The sequence below is a fragment of the Chionomys nivalis genome, chromosome 25, assembly GCF_950005125.1.
Source record: "Chionomys nivalis chromosome 25, mChiNiv1.1, whole genome shotgun sequence".
NCBI lineage: Eukaryota > Metazoa > Chordata > Mammalia > Rodentia > Cricetidae > Chionomys > Chionomys nivalis.
The window spans coordinates 18,983,788-19,005,328 of NC_080110.1; the positions used below are offsets into that span (position 1 = coordinate 18,983,788).

Consider the following 21,541-nt stretch of genomic DNA (forward strand, 5'->3'; position numbering starts at 1 on the left):
GTACTTGACTGTACAGGTGTGCAGTCATTAGGGCTGTATGAGTATAATACATGGCCATCCCTTAAGATTACTGTTGCTGCCAGGTGGTGGTGGTGGTGCACGCCTTTAATCCCATCACTTTGAGGAAGAGGCAGGTGGATCTCTGTGAGTTTGAGGCCAGCCTGGTCTAGAAGAACTAGTTCCAGAACAGCTAGGGCTGTTACACAGAGAAACCCTATATCTAAAAAGAAAAAGAAAAGATTACTGTTACTATCATTGTTCTGAATAATGGATAATGGAACCTACAGCTCTCCATTCAGTTACTCAGCCTGAGAAAAGTAATTATTTATATTGCCCAACTAGAAACCCTGAGACCCACAACTGAGACCAAACTGTAAGATATACTGATGCAACCACAGCACAAATGTAATGGAAGAAGCCAACCATGTTTTGATTTTATTTAAGGCCATTCCATAAGACGGAACCCACACCTCACACTGCTACACTGGCAAAGAACCTGAAACAATATAGGGCAGGGGTCCTAAAGGAAAATCTGCTACTGTTATACTGTTAAAGGATCACAGCAATAAAAATGAGTCTTAATAGCATAATGCTATACCTGTAGATCAATACACCACTCAACTCTCACCAGAAAAGCTTCTTCTTGGAGTAGACAGGAATTACTAGAGGCATATAAGGGGACAATGTGCCGAGACATTTTGAATATCTTTATCAAACCCTTCCCTGCAAAGCACAGTCATCTATATGAACAATAAGCCAAAGGATTGTAAGAGTCAGAGGTCAGAATGAGTCCCAGAAAACTGTTCCATCCAGACACAACAGGGCTGGTGAACATGTGATCTCACAGAATCTAGGAGAGTAGGCTCAAGGCCTGCACACGTTCAAACCAGATAACAACATCAACAAGGAGAAGGGGAAGTGTGTGAAAAATCACACTCCTAACCATGAAGCTAGTTGCCATTTATAACTGTGAGAAAAAGGAAAATCACTTTTCTCTAATGGGGTGTCATTGGCATAGCAACTATACTCTAAGGGCAGGACCTATTCCCAAAAGTACTTGGTCAACACAAAACAAATTCCACGTCTTTTGTGTGCCCTTTGCTTTGTTTTAGACTTTTTTGTCTTATTAATTTTTGCTTGCTTGTTCTAATTTTTGACTTTTATTCTTTGTGTGTTTTTTTTTTCTTTTTCCTTTGAGAGAAAGAGAGGAAGAAAGAAAGAGTGAGAGAATGGAACTGTGGGTAAGGAGGTGGAGAGGGAAGATCTGTTCAAAGATGAGAGAGAAGAAAAAATATTATCAAGATATATTTGACGAAAATAAATAAAAAACATTTTCAATAACACTCCTGAGGTACAGCAATCATGTTTCTTTTTATTTAGAGCTTTCCATAGTCAACTATGAGTTTTTATTATATCTTAAAAAATGAAAAAAAACAGCTGAATTTTTGATGATTTAGTTTCTGAGGCTGGCGAGGTAGATACAAACCCAAAATCCCAACACACTAATCTTCCTTTATAGATCTTTCTGAATCAAATGAAAAATTATTCTCTGTAGAGTGAAAGCAAATCCAACTAGAAATGAGATTTGAAGTTTGTGCTAAGAAAGAAGGCGATTGTTTTAATTCTGAAAAGAGAAACTAGGCTTGAGTCATAAATAGGACAGTAGGAGTCTCCCTCCTACTCTGTGAAGAATGGGTCTAAACACTAAATTTTTTTGAAAAACATGGTGATAACCTTTATAATTTCTTTTGTAGAATTTAGTAAATTTGTTGCAAAACAGTCTTTTTGGTTATGTTAATGAAATTTCAATAAAAATATATTTTTAACTTTTTATTGATTCTTTGTGGATATCACATCATGCATCCCGATCCCATTCACCTCCCTGTTGCCCCTTCATAACCACCCTGTGTCCTTGAAACATTCTCCCCCACCAAAAAAATTAAAAGAAAGGAAATCATCTGTCCATGGAAGCTATAGTGTGACACAGTGAGTCACACAGTATATACATTAGTCTGTACATCTTGACTTGTAAGTGTTAATTGCAATGATTCATGGGTCTGGTTCAAGGTCTCTGGCTTCTGTTACACTATGGATATCGAGCCCTCACTGAGACACTTCCTGGACATCCTGTTCTTTGTTTTGAATTCTGGGACATTTGTTTAATAATTTGGAACAGCTCATTTAACACTATTTATTAAATGATATTATGAAGTGTTATATGCTTACCGTCTGTCTCTTAAGACTACCAACCATCTTTGACTTGTGCGGTAGCACCCTAGGTGTAACACAGTGTACTTCCCTTTTGTGCCCTGTGTGAGTAATCTTCCTTCACCGTGTACATTTAATATATAATTCATTATTTCAACAAATTGTTTATGTACTTTGAATTCTTCAGTCATTTTAAAAGGTATGAAATATCATGAGTGTTTAGATTCGTTTTAGAAAATTATTTCTTCACTGTTTGAAGTCCTGGCAGAAATATGAGGTGCATACTTCTTTCCTGTATAAAAATTCAGATTTATGCTGATTATTAAGAAGAAAACTCAAAATTCTGAAAAGTATTAAGTAGATAAATTCTTAAAATGAAGCTAAATCTATTCTACATGAATAGTAACTCACTGGATGGAATTTATCTTTAACAACACCTATACAAATATTTGAAAGACAAGATTCAGAAAACTAAGAAAATTTATATGAATTACTTTGAAACATAGGTTTTAATTTGAAATGGTTGCCCATCAAATAACATCTTTCTTCAATATCTATAGTACATCATAGGTACAAATGCATGAATGATGAAGAATTCATAAGTAATGATTACTTGATTATTTCTGCTTTTAAGGTACTCAAAGTCCCATCCAAGAACAAAATAAATTATGATGTAACTAGTTTAATATTTTAGAAAAACATTTTAGAGGCAAAAACAGGAAGTGAAATGTCTAGAAGCTTTTTTAAAATACAAATTGGAAAGAAAAGGTAGCTGTTCTTCAAAAAAGTATGGAAAGCACACTAAGAACAGAAGAAATACAGAAGCATAAAGGAACAAATGGTTGTCTAAAGAATGCTGAAGGGTATGTTTTACACAAAGGTATACAAAAGCATCAAAAACCTGTCATCATAAAAATGGTGTGGTTAAAAATTAGAAAATAGGACAAATGTTAAAGTATCTTTTGTACTAACCCAGAAGATGGATATGAAGAATATTCTTGGAAACCTTAACAAAAGAAAAATAAATACAAAAACAAGAACGATTTAAACAGGAAAGTTCATGGATGATGCGAATAGGCAAAAACAAGAACCAATAATGATTCCTCTGCTGCTACATTCAACAACTAGACAATTAGTTGTTTAGTATGTAGGACCAGGAAACAAAAGGAAGGAAAAGACTGACCATGGCACAGAGGAGACTGGCAATTGAACCTTTGGAAATCTAAAATGGTTAGACCAATAACATCAATATACAGGTCTAAAGAAGAAACAATTTTAAAAGACAGATTTGATAGTTCTAGGCAACTGATATAGACAAGTTTCAACAGCATTTGACTGATTTCATTTATAGAATAAATTATAATTGTTCTATTTTCCCTAGTGGCAGGAGAACTATTCTAACAGAGTGGAAATTCCAGGCAGTGGAATTTCGTGTGTCCTGGATTCAATTTTCCTATTTATGGCTAACATCACTTTGGCATTGTGTCTTTATATTTGTGTTGCTCTAACATTGCTTGTAAGTGTATTTTACAAATTAAATTAAAAAAAGACAATATATGGCAATGCATTAACAACCTTTTAAGACACGTTAAGGTGCACTCAGTCCTCTGCTTGTCTTTCCTTCTTTTTTAGTTTGTAAAGTTACATTCCTTAGAAACTTCTTTGATGAGGCGTGTTTTGTTGAATTTTTTTAACATGACAGATGTTTGGGTAGTTAAAATTCCTCATGAGTATGGTATCCTGTGGTTTTCACAACCTAGGCTCTACCTCAGGAATTTTCCTTTCTTACAATCCCTCTGTCCTGGTGGTCTATAGGAGATTCAAGTAATGAGATTCCCTCTTCATTCCATACTAATTTCACACCCACACTTCTTTAATGTTGTCTCTTTCCTTATTATTATGCACGCCTGTTGCACAACACAAGGACTTAACCGATTTCTATGCTATACTCTCAGACCACACAGCTCAAACTAAGGATAAGGATAAGCAGAAACAAAAGGATGGATATAATAATCTATAAGGTAACGTTTTAAGTTAAGTCACTCTCTGTGCCTTGTAATTTTGTGCTTTGTGTCTATATTCACACAGAACAAAATAGAGATATAATTTCTATAGAGATGATTTAAGGAGAAAACATTTTGCTTCATTATGGAGACCACAGAACAAGCGAGAAAGAAACATAGTTTGAATTGGCTGGGTATCGTTTCTTCTGTTCATTCTGGTTTATATTTGCAGATTTGCATTCAAAGACAATTCGAACTCAGAGAGATTCTGTCCTGTTGCTCTTCTTTACGAGCCCAGAGAGATTTAATAATAACACTTTCTGATGCTGTAAACCAGCCTTTACACTTGTGATTCACACTTGGACATTTTTTTTGAACTTCAGCTTCTGAACAGTTTAATTTCAGACTTATCATCAAGCACGATCCCTTTCTTAAAGGCACTAAGTGCTAGTAAGTTGTTGTATTAATAAATGCTTCGGAACAACTTCCCACAGGTTAAACAAAACACACACTTATATGAAACGTTATTTTTATATTTTTGTTTCAATTTTCTTCTCATCTAATTCAGATATGTGATTAAATACTTTGTCTTAAATTGTATGACGAAACAACACACCATTTTCCAATTGTAGAGAGTAATCTAAAACATTAACTATTTTCATCTGGATTATATGATTTTATAAAATGTTTATTAATTTTTGATATAAAGAAACCTGAGCATTATTTAAGTGCTGAAAACATGACTGTTTTAAAACAGATTTTCGTTTGGTTTTTAAATTCATTTTCATTGTTTGTTTTCTCTGGTTTTCTTTGAGGCAGGGTCTCCCTCAAGATGTATGGCTTTATCAATGCTAAAAACATAATATACTTTCATAAAGCTAAAATAAGCACAGATACACATATAAATGATTATTTACAAAAAATAATCTATCTCCAGTTTTGAGTTAACTGACTGGTTAAACATAACTGCTCTTTAAGAATTTTAATATTTGACTGTTTAAATGCTTTTTATTTTTAAATATCATTTCATGTATGTATGATCCATGTAGCAAAGGTACACATGTGCTAAATATATAATACATGTACTATATTTTCATTTTCTATACCATATATGTATATATTACTATATGTATATGACATATCGTTACACTGGAAAAATACTTGCATAGCAAACAGAAAAACATATATAATGTTCTTAAATAATATATATTAATATATTATGTGTATAGTATATAATGTAATAATTTACAATAAACATATATAATATATACACACATATATTGTTTTATTCAATACGCAACTTTTTCCCCCCAGTTACTAAGATTATTTCTTTTTCACACCAGAAAGGGTTGAAAATACCTATGCATCTTGACTGACTGATCTCAAACGGAATGTAATTTATTCATTTGTTTCTGTAAACAATATGATAATAAAGTCTTAACAATGGGTAAGAAGTGTCAGAAGTAGTGTAAGGAATAGTGTTCAACTAGCAATTCAAGCACATGAAATGTCAAGAATCCAACTTCTTCACTTTATTTGCTAGATTCTGAATTGATGTGATATGTTGTTATGCTAATTAAACAAATCTACAGTAGCCTTAAGTGTCTCTTTAAGAGTCAGCGCTTTTAGAGAGTTTACTTCCTGAGGCAGTATATGGGTAGAAGTAGGCACTTCATGAGCAAGCTGCTCACAGGATGCAGGATGGAACCTTTCATAGAAGACACTGAGAAACAGGCATATTCTATCCCAAAGTTGCAAATGAACAGACCAGATGTGATGTGTTTGAGATACACATCAAACATATTCTTTTAATTTTTAAAAATTACTTCCAAGTTAAAAACTAGGTGTGTTCACTTAAAAATATCTAACCTTGCTGTTTCCTACCAAACATCAGAGTATAGTGATTTTTCATTTGTATTTTAATAAATAATGCTTGCCTGAAAACAGACCCCTTGGTCAGCCTTACAGACCAGGCAGTGGTGACACACATTTTTAATCCCAGTAGCCACACTAGTTTGTCACAGAAACCTTTAATCCCAGCCCTAGAGAGGAATGTAAGACAGGAGGAGACAGCTCTCACACACAGTCTCATTTTGATATTCCTGGAGGCAGGATCGCCATTACAGACTGAGGTCGAGGTAAGAGCCAGTGGCTGACTATTTTGCTTTTCTGACCTTCAGGTTGAACCCCAATTTCTGTCTCTGGGTTTTTATTAACCGTGCTACATCAGAAGACCAAATAGTTGGGCCAGAGGGAACAAGGCTGTGGATAATACATTATCTGCTAATTTTCCATCGTTCCTATCATTCAATTGTCTCATATCAGTGAGCTTTATTCATTGTGATACTCTTTCCAATCACATATAGATTCCTGGGCTTTAAAGTTTGTTCTTTTAGTTAAAAGTCCCACTTTGTCATTTGCCTACTGCTATCAGGAGCACCTCAGACCATAGCTTTGCCCATGCTTTCATATTTACGTGTCTGTCTCTTGCTGGTTTCAGTTTCCTGTGCCTGCAGAGGACATAGACCTGAGAGGGGAGCCCACTGTTGCCGTTTTTCCTAAGCTAAAAGAATTTCTAGCCGGGCGGTGGTGGCGCACGCCTTTAATCCCAGCACTTGGGAGGCAGAGGCAGGCGGATCTCTGTGAGTTCGAGACCAGCCTGGTCTACAAGAGCTAGTTCCAGGACAGGCTCCAAAAACCACAGAGAAACCTTGTCTCGAAAAACCAAAAAAAAAAAAAAAAAAAAAAAAAAAGAATTTCTAACAGTATTTTGAATACTGATCCTTATATCCACAGTCGCTGTACTCCTCTCATCCAAGAAGTTTCTTCTTGCCCCAGCTGGAGATTATTACAGACATCCCAAACTAGCCCAAATGCTAAGAACAGGTGAGAATGCAGTTCCCAAAACCAACTGGTTAAATTTACAGCGTAACCCTACACCCATGGGTCAGGAAACACCATGAGAGAGGGGTTGGAAAGCTTGTAAGAGCCAGTGGACTAGGATGCCTTTTATTAGATAGTGCCTTGAAAATATGATAGGAAAGTTACATCAATGATCTCAACAATATGGTTGTCTAAGCAAGATTTGGCAACCAGTTGGTATGCCAATGAATATGGGGGAATTTCTCCAGGTGTCACCTCTAAATGAAGAACTCTAGGCAATCAACAGCTGCTCAGAAAGAGTTAATCAGTTTTCCCCATAGATGAGCATTTTGTTAGGTTGTCTAATCCCAAGAGATCAACCCTAAACACATAAGAGCAACCGCAAATGGAATCAGCTGTGTGTGTGCGTGTGTGTGTGTAACAATAATTATGGAAGAAGAGGCCATGGATTTGAAAGGAAATTAGGCAGAATGCTGCAGGAGCTGAAGGGAGAAGAAAGAGTAGTAAAAATGATGAAAATGTAGTACTTGTATACAAAATTTTCAAAAAAGTAAATAAAAAAATAGCAATGTTTTCTCAAATAAACACTATCCTGAGTGAGGTAACCCAGACCCAAAAAGATGAATATGGTATGTACTCACTCATAAGTGGATTCTAGCCATAAATAAAGGACATTGAGTCTATAATTCGTGATCCTAGAGAAGCTAAATAAGAAGGTGAACCCAAAGAAAAACATATGGTTATCCTCCTGGATTTTAGAAGGAGAAAAGATTGCCAGGCAAAAATTGGAAACTTGGGGGTGGGGGTGGGGTGGGAGTAAGGGGAGATGGGGAGAAAAAAGTGAGAAGGGGGATTGGGAGAGCTTGGGGGAATGGGATGGTTGGGATGGCTCTGGTTTTGATCCTACTGCATATACTGGCATCTGTTTGGATGCTCACCTTCCTAGACCTGGATGGAGGGGAGAGGACCTTGGATTTCCTACAGGGCAAGGAACCCTGACTGCTCTTTGAACTGGAGAGGGAGGGGGAGGGGAGGGGAAGGGGGGAAATGGGAGGAGAGGAGGAGGTGGAAATTTTTTAAGCAAAAATAAAAATAAATAAATAAAATGACTATTCTTATTGACTTATCCCAACTGAATCTAATGTGTTTTTACATATTCTCTCTCTCTCTCTCTCTCTCTCTCTCTCTCTCTCTCTCTCTCTCTCTCTCTCTCCCTCTCTCTCTCTCTCTCTCTCTTAGCATTGGCATCCTAATTATCACCCACACTGGAAAACAACTCCTTCTCCCTTATCAACTATAGTTTATTCAGTCAACTTTCATTTATTTAGGAAATGCTTAGAGAATATCTGCTATTATCAGAAAGTATCCCAGCTAATTAGATTACACTAACAATCAACAAAAACTTTTAAAATAACTAGGTAATTATTTATTCACTGGAAGATGATGCTATAAAAATAACTATATGGCTATTTTAGATGAAGAGGTCGTATATGATTCTAAACATGAATCGTTAAATAGAAGGTTATATAAATATTTTCTTCTGATCATGCTAAGAAAGACAGGGTATAACATTTCAGCCAAAAAAGCAGGAATTTTAGCAGCAAAAATACTATAGCATAAACAAGAGGTAGAAGTAAGGAAAAGGTGGTTACAAGTCAGTCATAAAAAGTCAAGTTAGTTCACTTAGTTGAAGTTAATCCTAGACTGATAAAAGAGGAAAAAAACACTGCCTAGATTTTCATTTTCTGCAAGTAAATGAATAGTAGTATATACAAAGATATCAAAGCGAAGACTATAGGGGAGATTTGGTCTTTAGATTTTACTTACTTCAAGAGGTTTATGAGACATGCCTGCCCAATGCTATCAAGTCATACAGATATACAGTTGCTGGGAGCATTTGGGACTATACAGATTTAAGGATAATCAATATGTAAGTAGACAAAAATCATAGGACAGAATAAATCTAATTAATGTAACATCTCCTGATGCTATGCAATATTAAAGAAAAAACAAAGATGAATTTCTGGATATTCCAACATTTAGAATTAAAAAAAGAACAGGGCAGGAAAAATAAGCAAGAGTAACTAAGAAAGGACTGACAGGAAAGTCGGGGGGAAAGAAACAAGGAAACTAGAGGGGAAAATCTTCCAGAAAAGCCAAAGTAGTAAAGAAAAGAACTCGGATAAGCAATGTGTTGAAAACTGAATTTGGGGGATTCGACGTCAAGTGTAGAATTACACTAAACAACATTTGCTAATCGCTATGATAAAAATGACCCAGTCACTCCAGGGAACTGTAACAAAAGATACAGTCAAGGAACCAGACAAAGTGTCTAGATGAAAGCTTATTTTATTAGCTATAAGGTCCCACAACAGAATCCATTTGTCACTAAAAATCATGTGTGTGTCTGTCTGTCTGTCAGTCTTTATCTGTCTGTCTGCTAATAAGAAAGAATTCTTTTGGGAAAATAAAATTTTAATTGGAGAGGAATCCCTGAATCAGAACTTCATTAAGAGAGGAACAGTATAAATTCTGTACTTAGAGGGTTTATCTTTTATATAAAATGTCTCTGACAGGTTCATGTTTGAATATTTCACCCCCAGTTACTGGAAATTTTGGGAAGATTGTGGAATTTTTAGTGGAAGGAGGCTTTCAGGAGGAAGCAACCCCCTGGAGGGCCAATGGAGAGGTTTTATAGAGTGGTCTACTTCTGGTTCTTGCTCTGCTTCATGACTACAAGTACAATGTGTCCAGTCGTGGGCATGCTCCCGATACCATGGCCCCCTGCAATTGCGGACTAATCTCTGTGGAACTCTAAGATAAAATAAGTCCCTCTTTCTTAAGTCCCTTTGGTCAGGTATTTTGTTGTTGTGTATAAGTTAACACAGAAGGGGAGTAGTGCTGGCATGAGCAGCTATGTTGAATCAGAAGGGTTAGGCCTGGGACAAAGATGGGTTTTCAGAGAACATCTACATAAATCTGGCATTCAGAATTTGACTTGCAAATGATTTACGTTTCATGGAAATTCCCACACTTCTATGAAGATAGGACCCAAACATGGCTATTAATGTTTCTTAAGTAAATGGGGAGGCCAGTTATTTTAAAATATGAAACTTAAATTTAAGAGTAATCTTTATCTATACTAAATTATTTCCAAAAAGAAATGTATTTTCAGGACTTTTCCCTGAATTTGAACTGTAAATATTATTATGACAGATTACGCTTCTTTATATTATTTTTTTCTTCTCCCTATCTTTAGGTGTTTATCAGATGCTTGATAATATTTTTCCCAGAAACTGACATCTATTAGGGTCATCACATTTACAGTGTTTATGTTATGTATGCTTGTATGGGTCTGAATTCAATAAAAATAGTTGAAAATTCCACATAAAAGTCACAAAACTGACAGATGTGGTGGTGCACAATTTAATCCCTGCTCTTGGAAGGCAGAGGCAGATGAATCTCTGTGAGTTCAAGGCCAGCCCGGTCTACCAGAGCTAGTTCCAGGACAGGCTCCAAAGTGCAGAGAAACCCTCATTTCAGAAAACCAAACAAAAGTCACAAAACCAATATATATGAAGTGAATGTTCAGAAATCACTCTAGGTCAGCATATGGCTAATTAATACGACTTAATGGTATTCCATAAGGGAGTGTCCCCATAATTCCTTGTTGTAATATAAGACTCTAAGATGTTGACACAGTTCTAGGTGTATATAAAAAGTTATAACAATCACTGGAATTTAGTTTTACACTTAGTTTTGTTTAATTAAAAGCAAATATGTTGCTGCATAAGTTAGTTTGCATAATAACTCATTTTCACATTTGGTGATTTTGTACACAGTGAAATAAGTAAAAACCATTAGCATATCAGAAGCAGTATGAATAAATACGTCAAGACAATACTCACGGCCAGGCAGGGTTTGTGTAGAAATCCAACTGGAAGCATTGCCATAACCAGCATTGGTGCTGGCAGCCACTTGGAATCTATACCACCTAAATTTCTTTAATCCGTACACCGTTTCTTCTGTTACGTCCACTTCATAGAGGAATTGAACCTTTTGGTGTTCAACACACTCGTCAGATTCCCATTCTCTGCATTTTTGAGCACGGAGCTGAGTGGTGATCTTGTAGTTTTGGAAGTAGCCAAGGATAGTGTCAGGTTTTATCCATGTTAGCGTTGCACTAGTTGACTGTACATTAGTAAAAGCTATATTTGTGGGAACACTGGGAACTAAGAATTAAAGGGAAAAGTTACAAACATTAAAATGCAACCTGTAAAGATAAGTCACGTGATGGCAGCGCTCAGCTCGTTATTGTCACACTTAGTGAGCAGAATCTTCTGTCGATCCTTTTGGGGCCATCATTTCCAACATTTTGGTTATTCTTCATTTCTAACTTGACTGTATAACCCACTCTAAAATGGTTGTAGACAAACACTCTGGATTTGCATAGAAAAATTTATGGATACAAAGATAATCATATGCTTACATCATCCTCAGAACTTCCCTAGATACAGCCTGAATTTTTATTGTTCTGTTCCTAAGGAGGATTTTTTAATTATTCAGGTATCTAGTAAGCAATAAGCACATTCTTTTTATTAGAAGTTTTGATTAAAAACTGTTTTAAGTAAGCCAGCTTACTTAATAAATTCATGTAATTAATTGAACTCTGTTGATATCGTGTATAATGAAAGTTAACTCTTTCTGTAACAACCCCAACACACTAGTATTACCATACAGACTAACATGACAATATATTGTCACAACCGTGTGCTTTTAGTAGGAGCCCTACAACACTTTACTTTAATAACTGGGAACCTTCTATCAGACTCTGAGCCCACTATTGGGCAATCAGTATACACCAAAGCTCATGTTTTTAAAGGAAATTTAAAGTAATAAAAACATATTATAGTGAGAAATATGAAAGATCAATAAGCTAAGTAGTATTGGAACTGTTCTCAACTATGAGTGCTTATCCATACCTCCAAGACCCTTTTGAAAATGATGTAAAAATGATTTTGACCTTTAAAAATTGAAATATTAATGAAAATTATGCTAATATTCAGATTAAAAGTAAAGATAATAAATGTTCAGAAAACTCACTCATTCCTAAATAAGTGAAATTAGTAAAATATTAATAAATATGTAATAATCACCTACTAGTATGGATAATATTGTAGTATCAAATATACAGTAAACAAATCCAGATCTTTGCTTGGTGAAATTTATATTTTAAAAAAATATTTAATTAAATAAATTTATATTAAAGTACAATAAAAATATAAATAATATGGGCAATGGAGAGACGGTTCCATGGTTAAAAGACCTTGCTTTCCCCACAGAAGACCCTAAGCTCTCTTCCCAGCACCCACAGGGTTGCTTACCACCTTCCTTGACTACAGTTCCTGGAGATCTGGTGCCCTCTACTGGTCTCTGCACACACAAGGGACACATGCAGTGCACATACAACACACAGAAAAAACATTCATACACATAGAAATGCTTAAAATATACAGATAGTGTTGTATAGGGTGAATTGGAAGGTGGTTGCTGATGTAGAAGAAAAGGTAAAGCGGGGAATGGAAGAAGACTTCGTGGATAATAATACGTTAAAAGACAAGATATTCACTTCCTGATAAAGGAAAGGGAGGGAGTTGTATAAATGCTTCCAGGAGTACTAACTCTGGTAGAGGAAACTCTAATTAAAGTGATTATTATAGGATGATGATTTGCTTTGCTACAAAATAACAAGGAGCGAGGAGTGACTAGCAGGAGGGGAGGTTCGAGAGTTGCAGACCAGATTGGGCGCATTATTACAGAGTGTTGTTACGGCTGTTCCATCCGCAGAGAAAAGGCAGGCTCCAGCATGCATCTGCAGAACCATTCCTGCTACTGAGTTAAGACAGACTGAAGGGAGACAAGGATGAGAATGGGGAAATGTATGTGTAGGGTTTGTAATGTCAGCACAAAGGGCCCCAGTGGTCTGGACTCAGATGGTAGCGAGAGAAGGGAAGAGGAGCTTTCAAACGGTGAGAGGAAGGGGAGGAAAACTGAATGTCCCCAGGCCGTGAGACTGAGCAAACTGAAAGATGAGAACCAATCAAAAGATCAGAGCCCTGTGGAAGGAGAAAGATTTGGAAGAAAGGATAAAGTTTTATTTTTGTATGGTAACTCTGAAATGCCTCTCAGATACTCAGTAGAAATTAGAAATGATAGATGTCTATGTGTGTCTGGAGTTCTGTGGAAGAGGTAGGCTTCGTGTCTTAAAATTTTGAATTACCCCTGGGAATTTCTCTAGTGCTTGGTTTCTTGCCAGCCCCACAATGGCTCCCTCAATCAGGATATCTCCTTCCTTGTGCTATCCTTCTCCCATCTTGACCATCCATTCCCTCATGTTCTCCTCCTCCCTCCCCATATCCTCTCCTCATCCTTTTCTACCATCCTCACCCCCACGCTCCCATTTTCTCAGAAGATCTTGTCTAGTTCCCCATACACGAGAGAGCAGATGCTAGTTAATAAACTACAAAAGGCAGAGGTACCGGCTCCTCATCTTATCAGGAGACACAATTGTTGTCTGTGGCTGTGGGAGCAACGTTGTCTTTCAACATTCAGATATTAGCAAATGAGACTTCAAGAAAAAAATTGATGCAGAATCATATTTTCAGTAAATTACTGGTTCAAAGAATCCAGTTTTGCCCGAGTAAGTTTTCCAAAGAAGAAAACTGTAAATAGAGTCATACTTTTGCCTGACAAAGCCCAGATATATGATTTCCATACTGTTGATAGTGGAAACATATGCTCACGTGCAGCAAACTCTTCTGTTTCATACCATGAAACAACCACACAGAATCAACAATGGAGAGTGTGGTTCCCCAGCAAGTATTTGTGTGAATAAATTCTAATTCCTTGAAATAGTCCTTTGATTTTGATGTGGCATCAAATACAGCACACATTTTTCCATTCAATGTATCTAGAAAGATGAACTAGAAATGATGAGACACCCAATATATGCTGTTATGCACGGATAATCTATAACAGGGCAAGTTCACAAGTACTCCTATATGACCAGCAGTAACCCTCATCTATACCCAGTATCTTCACTTTTGATGAACTGTATGCGGAACTGGACCATTTCAAGGCAACCGCCCTATTGAATTACAGATACAAAGAGGATTACTCCCACTTTAGCATGGAGAATCAGATTTCCATTCTTTAAGAATGACTAAAAATTTCAAACTTTTTTTTTTTAACCCACAGATGGTACTAATTTGAACACATCATTCCATGTTTCCTGGAGTAATCACACAGCTTGCTTAAATTTTCTAAACATGACTGAACTGTGATGAAGCGATCAACATTAATGACCAAAGCATTTAGGAAATTACATTTTTATTCATAAATTATTTGTATCAGCAAAAAACATGCTCATCACAGTTGAACTCAAGAGCCTGTGGTACTATGTTAAACTTGCTAGAGATTTAAATATCCCCCAGTCTCCATGGACTAAATTGCAGTATCTACATTGAAGATGGACATACATATAATATTTAAATATTATGTTAATTTATGAGAGTCACATTTTAGAAATTGCCAGCCTCTTACCACAAGAGGCTGATGGTCACTTGGTTTGCTTTCTCACCTAACCTGGTTAGGTACACAATTAAGCAAAACCAAGTTTTGAAACTTCTTTATTTTTAACTAAGCATTTAAGATACATTGTGTGTCTTCTTGCATGGATGTTTACACTATCTGATGATTTTTAACTATATTTACAAAAACTAAAAATAATCACCACAATTTTTCAGACTTTGTTAGGAAAATTTTAGCTTTTAGAACGTTCATATGATCTATTTTTAAAAAGTGTTACGGAAATATAAGCACACACAAGTATCAGTATGCTAAAACTATCATATGCTTAATTGCCAGAAGGGACTCATTTTAGCCTATAATGCTGGTTCAACATTGATACCTAGTGAATATTATTTCAACAATGAAGGGTATAAGTGAGAAAAGTAATGTATTTATTGCTAAATGAAAGGTTTTCCACAAGATATGTGCCACAATACTAACCCTAGTTGAATGATGATTTAGTTTTTTTTTTTTTTTCTGTTTTCTAAGGACTGTATCTCTACAGAAAGAAAATGATTAAAAGATATATACACAAAAATGCCCTGGATCTAAACTGTAAAAAATACTCATAGTAAACAATTAAGTATTATGAATCTTTAGTTATCCTATGAGAGGTAAAAAAGGAAAGAAAAGAGAAGAAAAAGATTAATAGAATCTCTAGTTACCAAAATAGATACGAACAGAATAGATACAACATAGATTATTATAATATAAACACATATCATATGTATCACCAAGTGTTCACTGTGATATTTTACACAAAATACTTTGTATGATTAGAGTTATTGTGAAATAATAGTGTTCCAATATAGTTATTTGAAAAAATAATTTTGAAAAGATCCAAACTAATAATAATAACATATTCTAACCTCTACATTGAATAACTTTAGGGAACTGTAATCTGATCATGCAGACAAAACATGTACACATATAAAATTAAATAAATAAATATTAAAGTCAGTCCATAAAAAATATCTGCTATAATACAGGAAGCCAAGGCTAGATGTCATCATAAATTCCATCAAATAGTTTAGATTGAATAAAATAAAACTATCTGAGGAAACAAGTTGAAATTATTTCCCAACTACTTTCATTAGGACAGTATAAATACCTTCAAAATATACTACATTATAAAAGAAGTAACAGTTAATAACTTGATCACAGATACAATTCCACACAACATATCAGTAAATCAAGTCTAACTATAAACACTAGGATAATCCATCTGATTAAGTATATTTCTCTATAGAATTCAAACTTTGGTTAACAATCAAACTAAGTCCTGCCAGTTTTCATAGTAATGGAATGAAAAATGAGCAATACCTCCATAACTCAGAAAGTCAAGTCCAAAATTCAATGCCCATTTAGCAATAAATAAGCATGTTTAACTAGAAAAAGTATTTCTCAATAAGAAAATGCCACTAACAGAGAGCCTAAGACAGCAGCACACAAAACATTACACTAATCCTGTCCTATACCTGAGAAAAACAATATGTCACGTTTTAATAATCTAGCCAGTGTAAAAAAGAAGAAAAATAGTCAGAGTTACAAAAGAGGTAAAAGTTCCTTTCATTGCAGACTGTATGGCATATTATATATTAAGAACTTCTAAAAGGATTTTAATGGTCTCCTACAACTCTGAAATAAACTTATCAAAAGAGTTGAATATGAATTTATCAAAAGCACAGAATATAATTATCAATATTAAAATCAACTGTATTTTATATCAAAATGTAACTAAAATTTAAGAATTTCATTCAAGTGACATAAGAACACTAAACAGGAATGGTTTTATTAAAAGACAAATAATTATTTACTGAAAATTATTGAAATTAAAGACCAAAAAGATGAAGAATAATATTCATCCTAACTCCAAAATGTTAAGAAGTCATAAATCCCAAATTTATATTTATTCCATGCAATATCAATAAAAATGGCACATTGATGTTTGAAAAAAAACTGAACAAGATTATTTTAATAACAAGATTTAAATGGAAATGTAAAGAACTAAATATAGCTAAAATTTTGAAAAAGAATGTTTATAGAACTTCTATCTAGTGACTTCAAGAATTCCTATAAGAACTGAGGATGTAGCCAAAGATAGAATGCTTGCCTAGCATACATGAAGCCCTGGGCTTGAACTCAGCAACTTTAAGCCAGGTATCATAGTGAATGTTTGTAATCCCATCATTCTGGTGTGGAAGGCAAGAACAATCAGAAGATCAAGGTCATATTTGCAATATAGTGAGTTCAAGGACACCTTGAGTTATGAGAGACCCTGTCCTAAAATAAAATATAAGACTTTATAAAGCCATAATGATCTATGTAGTCTAGTTTTATGATAAAGACGTGTTGTGGAATAATCATTCTGTACACTGTAAATATGTATTGGTCTCACTGTTAAAAAAAACTGATTGGTTGATAGCTGAACAGGAAGAGATTAGTCAAGACAGCCTGAGACAAAAGAGGGGTAGAGTCTGAGAAGATTCCAAGAGATGCAGGAAGAAGCGAGATGTGCATGCCATACTAAGAAAAGATCCAAGCAACATGGTAAAGCGTAAATAACAAATATGGGTCAATTTAAATGTAAGACCTAGCTAGGAACAAGCCTGAGCTATTGACCAAGCATTTGTAATTAATACTAAGTCTCGATGTCAGTTACTTGGGAGCAACTTGTGGGACAGAAACTTCCGCCTACAAAGATGGATAAGTGAATGGAAGATATTCTATCTAAAATAGACCAAAGTGATAAACTTGGTTTATTTTTGACAAAACTTCCATAAGGAAAAAAAAAACATTGAGAGCTATTTAACAAATAGTTTGGAAAATTTTAATAAAATTAAAAATAATACAAAAAAATTAATTTTTTACCATACTTTATACTACATGAGATAAATAATGGTCCTGAATGTATAACCTAAAGCTATTCAATATATAGAATAAAACTTAAAGCAGTATATCCATAATGTTGGAATGCTAGAGCTAATGGACCAAGCAGTGTTTGAAATAATATAGTTTCTGTGTGATTATTTTGGGAGTCTGAGCAGTCAGGAAACAAACCTACTTCATGTAGACATTTTATTACATTTATTTTTTTCAAGACATGGCTTCTCTGTGAAATAGTTCTGATACTCACTTTGTAGTCCAGGCTGGCCCCAAACTCACAGAGATCCATCTGTCTCTGCCTCCCAAGTGCTGCACTAAAGACATGTGCCACTATTGCCCAGTCACTTTTTATTTTCTTTCTAATACTGCAAGTTTTAATGTAGTAACTCTTTATAATAAGATATCTAATCATAGAACTAATACAAGATTTATTCAACATTGTGGTAAATATATGGTAAAATTCATATTACAATTATAATTCACTAATATACTAAGAAATGGGATTTTATTCTATTTGAATTCCAAAAGAACCTTATTGTGGATAGTATTTATTGTCTTGCATTAAAAATAAGATTCTTCCTCAAATTTGTATTTTTGTAAGCCAAGGAGCTTTAGTGTTTTAAATTTACTAAGTTGTGATTAATAGTGTTTGCATGACATATACGAGCAAACCATTTATAAAGCATTGATTTTAAATTAAGTCAAAATTAATATATTCCTTTTGTAACATGGTTTTTCTCAATTCATTTACTAAATATTTCAGAGTGTTTATACTTCTGTTAAGTGTCTACACAGTTCACAATCTCATAAAAACAAGTACTATATTTACTAGAAAGAAAAAAAATAATTTTGCACATACACATAACTTCCTTAACACTGGAAAGAAAAAGAACAAGGGGAAAATGAGGGAGGCGGTTGTTATGTCAAGTCTGTTCCAAAGAGTATCAGCTACATAGAGCAGGAATGGAAAATAAGGTAATAAGATATGCCCTGGTTCCTAACTACGTCTTAAAAAACTGCATGAGGAACAGCTGGCTTTAGCTGGAGCTTGGGTAAAGCCAAGAATGCCTGCCTGGGGGTCACTTAATGAAAGATATTAGAGTAACAAGGAGGTCAAGGAGAATTATACATGGAAACGCAAATTCATTTTTTTTAAAATGTGTCTAAAAGAACTTTTAAATTTAGAATTTGATACCTAAGACTGTTTGAATATACCAAACATTACCTTTTTGGAACTGGTCCAAGCTAAAGATAATGCAAAACAAGTTTAGGAATGTTAAAAAACATTTCCCACAATGCCTCTGTGGTTTATAGCTTTCAACACGCCAGCTTGTAGCACTTTTTTTTTTTTTTTTGTAAATCAAGCACAAGTTTGAGGTTATAAATTGTTTTCCTACATTTTCAATCCATGTGTTTGCAAAATTTTATTTGCCCTCATCGGTATAACTATTATTATAGATTTTTAATGAGAAAATTCTCATGATAGGACCAATGTTTTCTATTTTATCTTGTTAAATGGTGAGTGGAAAAAATTCCAATAAATACAGATAAAGCAGGGAAATCACAAGGCAGGAGGGGAACTCTGGACCAGTATTATCTCTGGTCAGAATCAGTCACAGAAAGCCAGTACACATCAAACCTCCTTCCCTTGGCTCTGTTTCTCATGCTTTGAAAGCAAAATTGTTGAAGTTCTTCTTAAGATCCATTGACAGTCAAGCATTGCTTCATTGAACTTTAAAGCACAATAAATATATGTGCCTTTTCATTCTTCTATATAGACCCTCATACAGTACCATATGCCCATCAAGCTAAGTCTACAATCCAGTAGACATGCCCATTTCAGGGCATAAAGAAGAACATGACTGAGTTTAAAAGGACACAATTAACCCGACATGGAAGACAGCCAATTTGTATTTTCCCATTTTCCCCACTATCTACAACTGCAAACAGTGAAGAAGAACAGAGTTGACAAAAGGATTCATGGGTCATTTACGAAGAAAAGTGGCTGGGAAATCAAGGAGTTGGGAAGACTAGGGTAGTCTAAACGGCAATTTTTGAAATGAAATTCCACACTGATATAACTTATATGCTACTTTAAAACCTCAGTAAAAACATGCTCTGTCAAAGAAGGGTGTTCTTGTAATCATAGTACCGAGAGGCATAGACAGGAGGGTGGATACACTAGATAGTTAACTTGGTCTACTGGGCAATTTCCATGCTAGTAAGTAGCCCTGGCTCATAAAATAAAGTAGATATCATCTACTGAGTGATACCTGAGATTGCCCAATGTTGACTTATACAAATGCACGTGTGTTTATGTACAGGGGGGAGGGGAGGGAGAGAGAAGAGAAAGAAGAGAAGAGAAGAGAAGAGAAGAGAAGAGAAGAGAAGAGAAGAGAAGAGAAGAGAAGAGATCCCTGAAAAGAGCATATGTCAAGGTCAAACACCAGACTGTAGGTGTGTGAGCCAAATTTGATTTCTTCTTAGGACAGGAATAAGAGCACTGTCTGTGACTCAGGGCTAGCTGTATAGCATGACTAATTTTCCACTATAAATTAGAAGCTTGCGGCAGCTATAAAACTGCTTCCATTTGAACAATGAGTCCCCAACTCTCACTACCATCTCATCAACAAGCAATTCGTGTGAATCCTGATAAAAAATTAGATACCTAACAAGGATTGTAATCATACATATAATCATATACTAGACTCAACACCTAATTTTAAAGATAAAAAATACTTCTGAAGCAGAAATTAATATTTCATCTGAATGATTAGTCTTAATTATAAGAAATTTTATATTTGACTGAGTGAAAACAGGTCTACTTTTGTCTGATGAGAATGTGGAAATAATATACAGAAATGGAGAAAAAGCTCTGATAAAAATAACTACCAGAAAAAGACAAATCTTCTCTTACTTCTACAAATTTGTGAGTGCCTGAATGACAAATTTCTTCTGACTTGGAACTTTCTGCCAGGGATTTTAAGTAAACAGAAACAAAACCACATGGTCACTCTAAGAGCAAAAAGTAGAATTAAGTGTATTATTATCCATATCATCTCATTTAAAGGAAAAATGGTGTGGTCATATATAAAATTCTGACTCCAGAAATCTAGAATGAGGCTATTTGATTGTTCATTCTGAGACAGAAGTCAGAAGAGCAAACTGTGTGGGCACACAAGAAGCCATCCAAAATGCCAATAACTAACTAAATATTTATTTCTATCCCTCTGATACTTATATAGGTAGACTTCCAAACCTGAATTAAGTTCCATCCAAACTCTTGTACAAATAATTGTGACAAAGATCTGGACTCTGAAGTCAGGTGGCTGCATATCTAATGTACCCTGAACTTTGGCTTTATCTTGACTTTATTAACTGAATTTCTGCTTTGTTCTCTTGACTGACTTCAACTTCTGAACAAGTATACTTAAAATAATAACAAGTACTCTATCTCCTTTTTAGAAGTCTGAACTCACTTATTTTGAAGTTATTATCCTGTGTGGCCCGTTAATGACTTTTTTTTTATACCTTGTGTTCTCTGATAAAGACCACCTGTGTGGAACTCAAAACAGTTCCTTCTAGTAATGATCTGCTTTCCTCCCACTGATAAATTAGTTGTCACCTCTTGTTGGACCTTTATGAAACTATTCATCTGTCCTAGGACACACCTGTATGCTCTAGTCCGATACTTCAACAAGTCTACAGTGTTGGGAGTGTCTGTGGTGTGCTTCAATGTACTGAGTCAGGCACTTCCCCAATTGAGGCTTTGATGAAACAAGATTGGATGATAGTTTGGGAATCTGGGCCATCAAACTTGGGATGCCATTGAAAGCTCTACTACAGATCCCACATTTGAACCGAACTTTACTAGTCTGTAGGAGGTGCTGCTTCGGTACTGTCTTCTAGGATGAATAGATGAAGTCTATTGT

The 21,541-nt window shown here is 35.0% G+C and overlaps 1 protein-coding gene across 2 annotated transcripts in view; it reads right to left on the reverse strand.

The window, feature by feature from the left end:
* Window positions 1-21,541, reverse strand: part of Ptprq (protein tyrosine phosphatase receptor type Q) — a 169,657-nt gene that overhangs the window by 72,657 nt on the left and 75,459 nt on the right. For both annotated transcript variants that reach the window (XM_057757836.1, XM_057757837.1), the window contains exon 26: window positions 11,003-11,326. In XM_057757836.1, coding sequence (XP_057613819.1) covers window positions 11,003-11,326 — 324 coding nt within the window. The remainder of the gene's footprint in view (window positions 1-11,002; window positions 11,327-21,541) is intronic.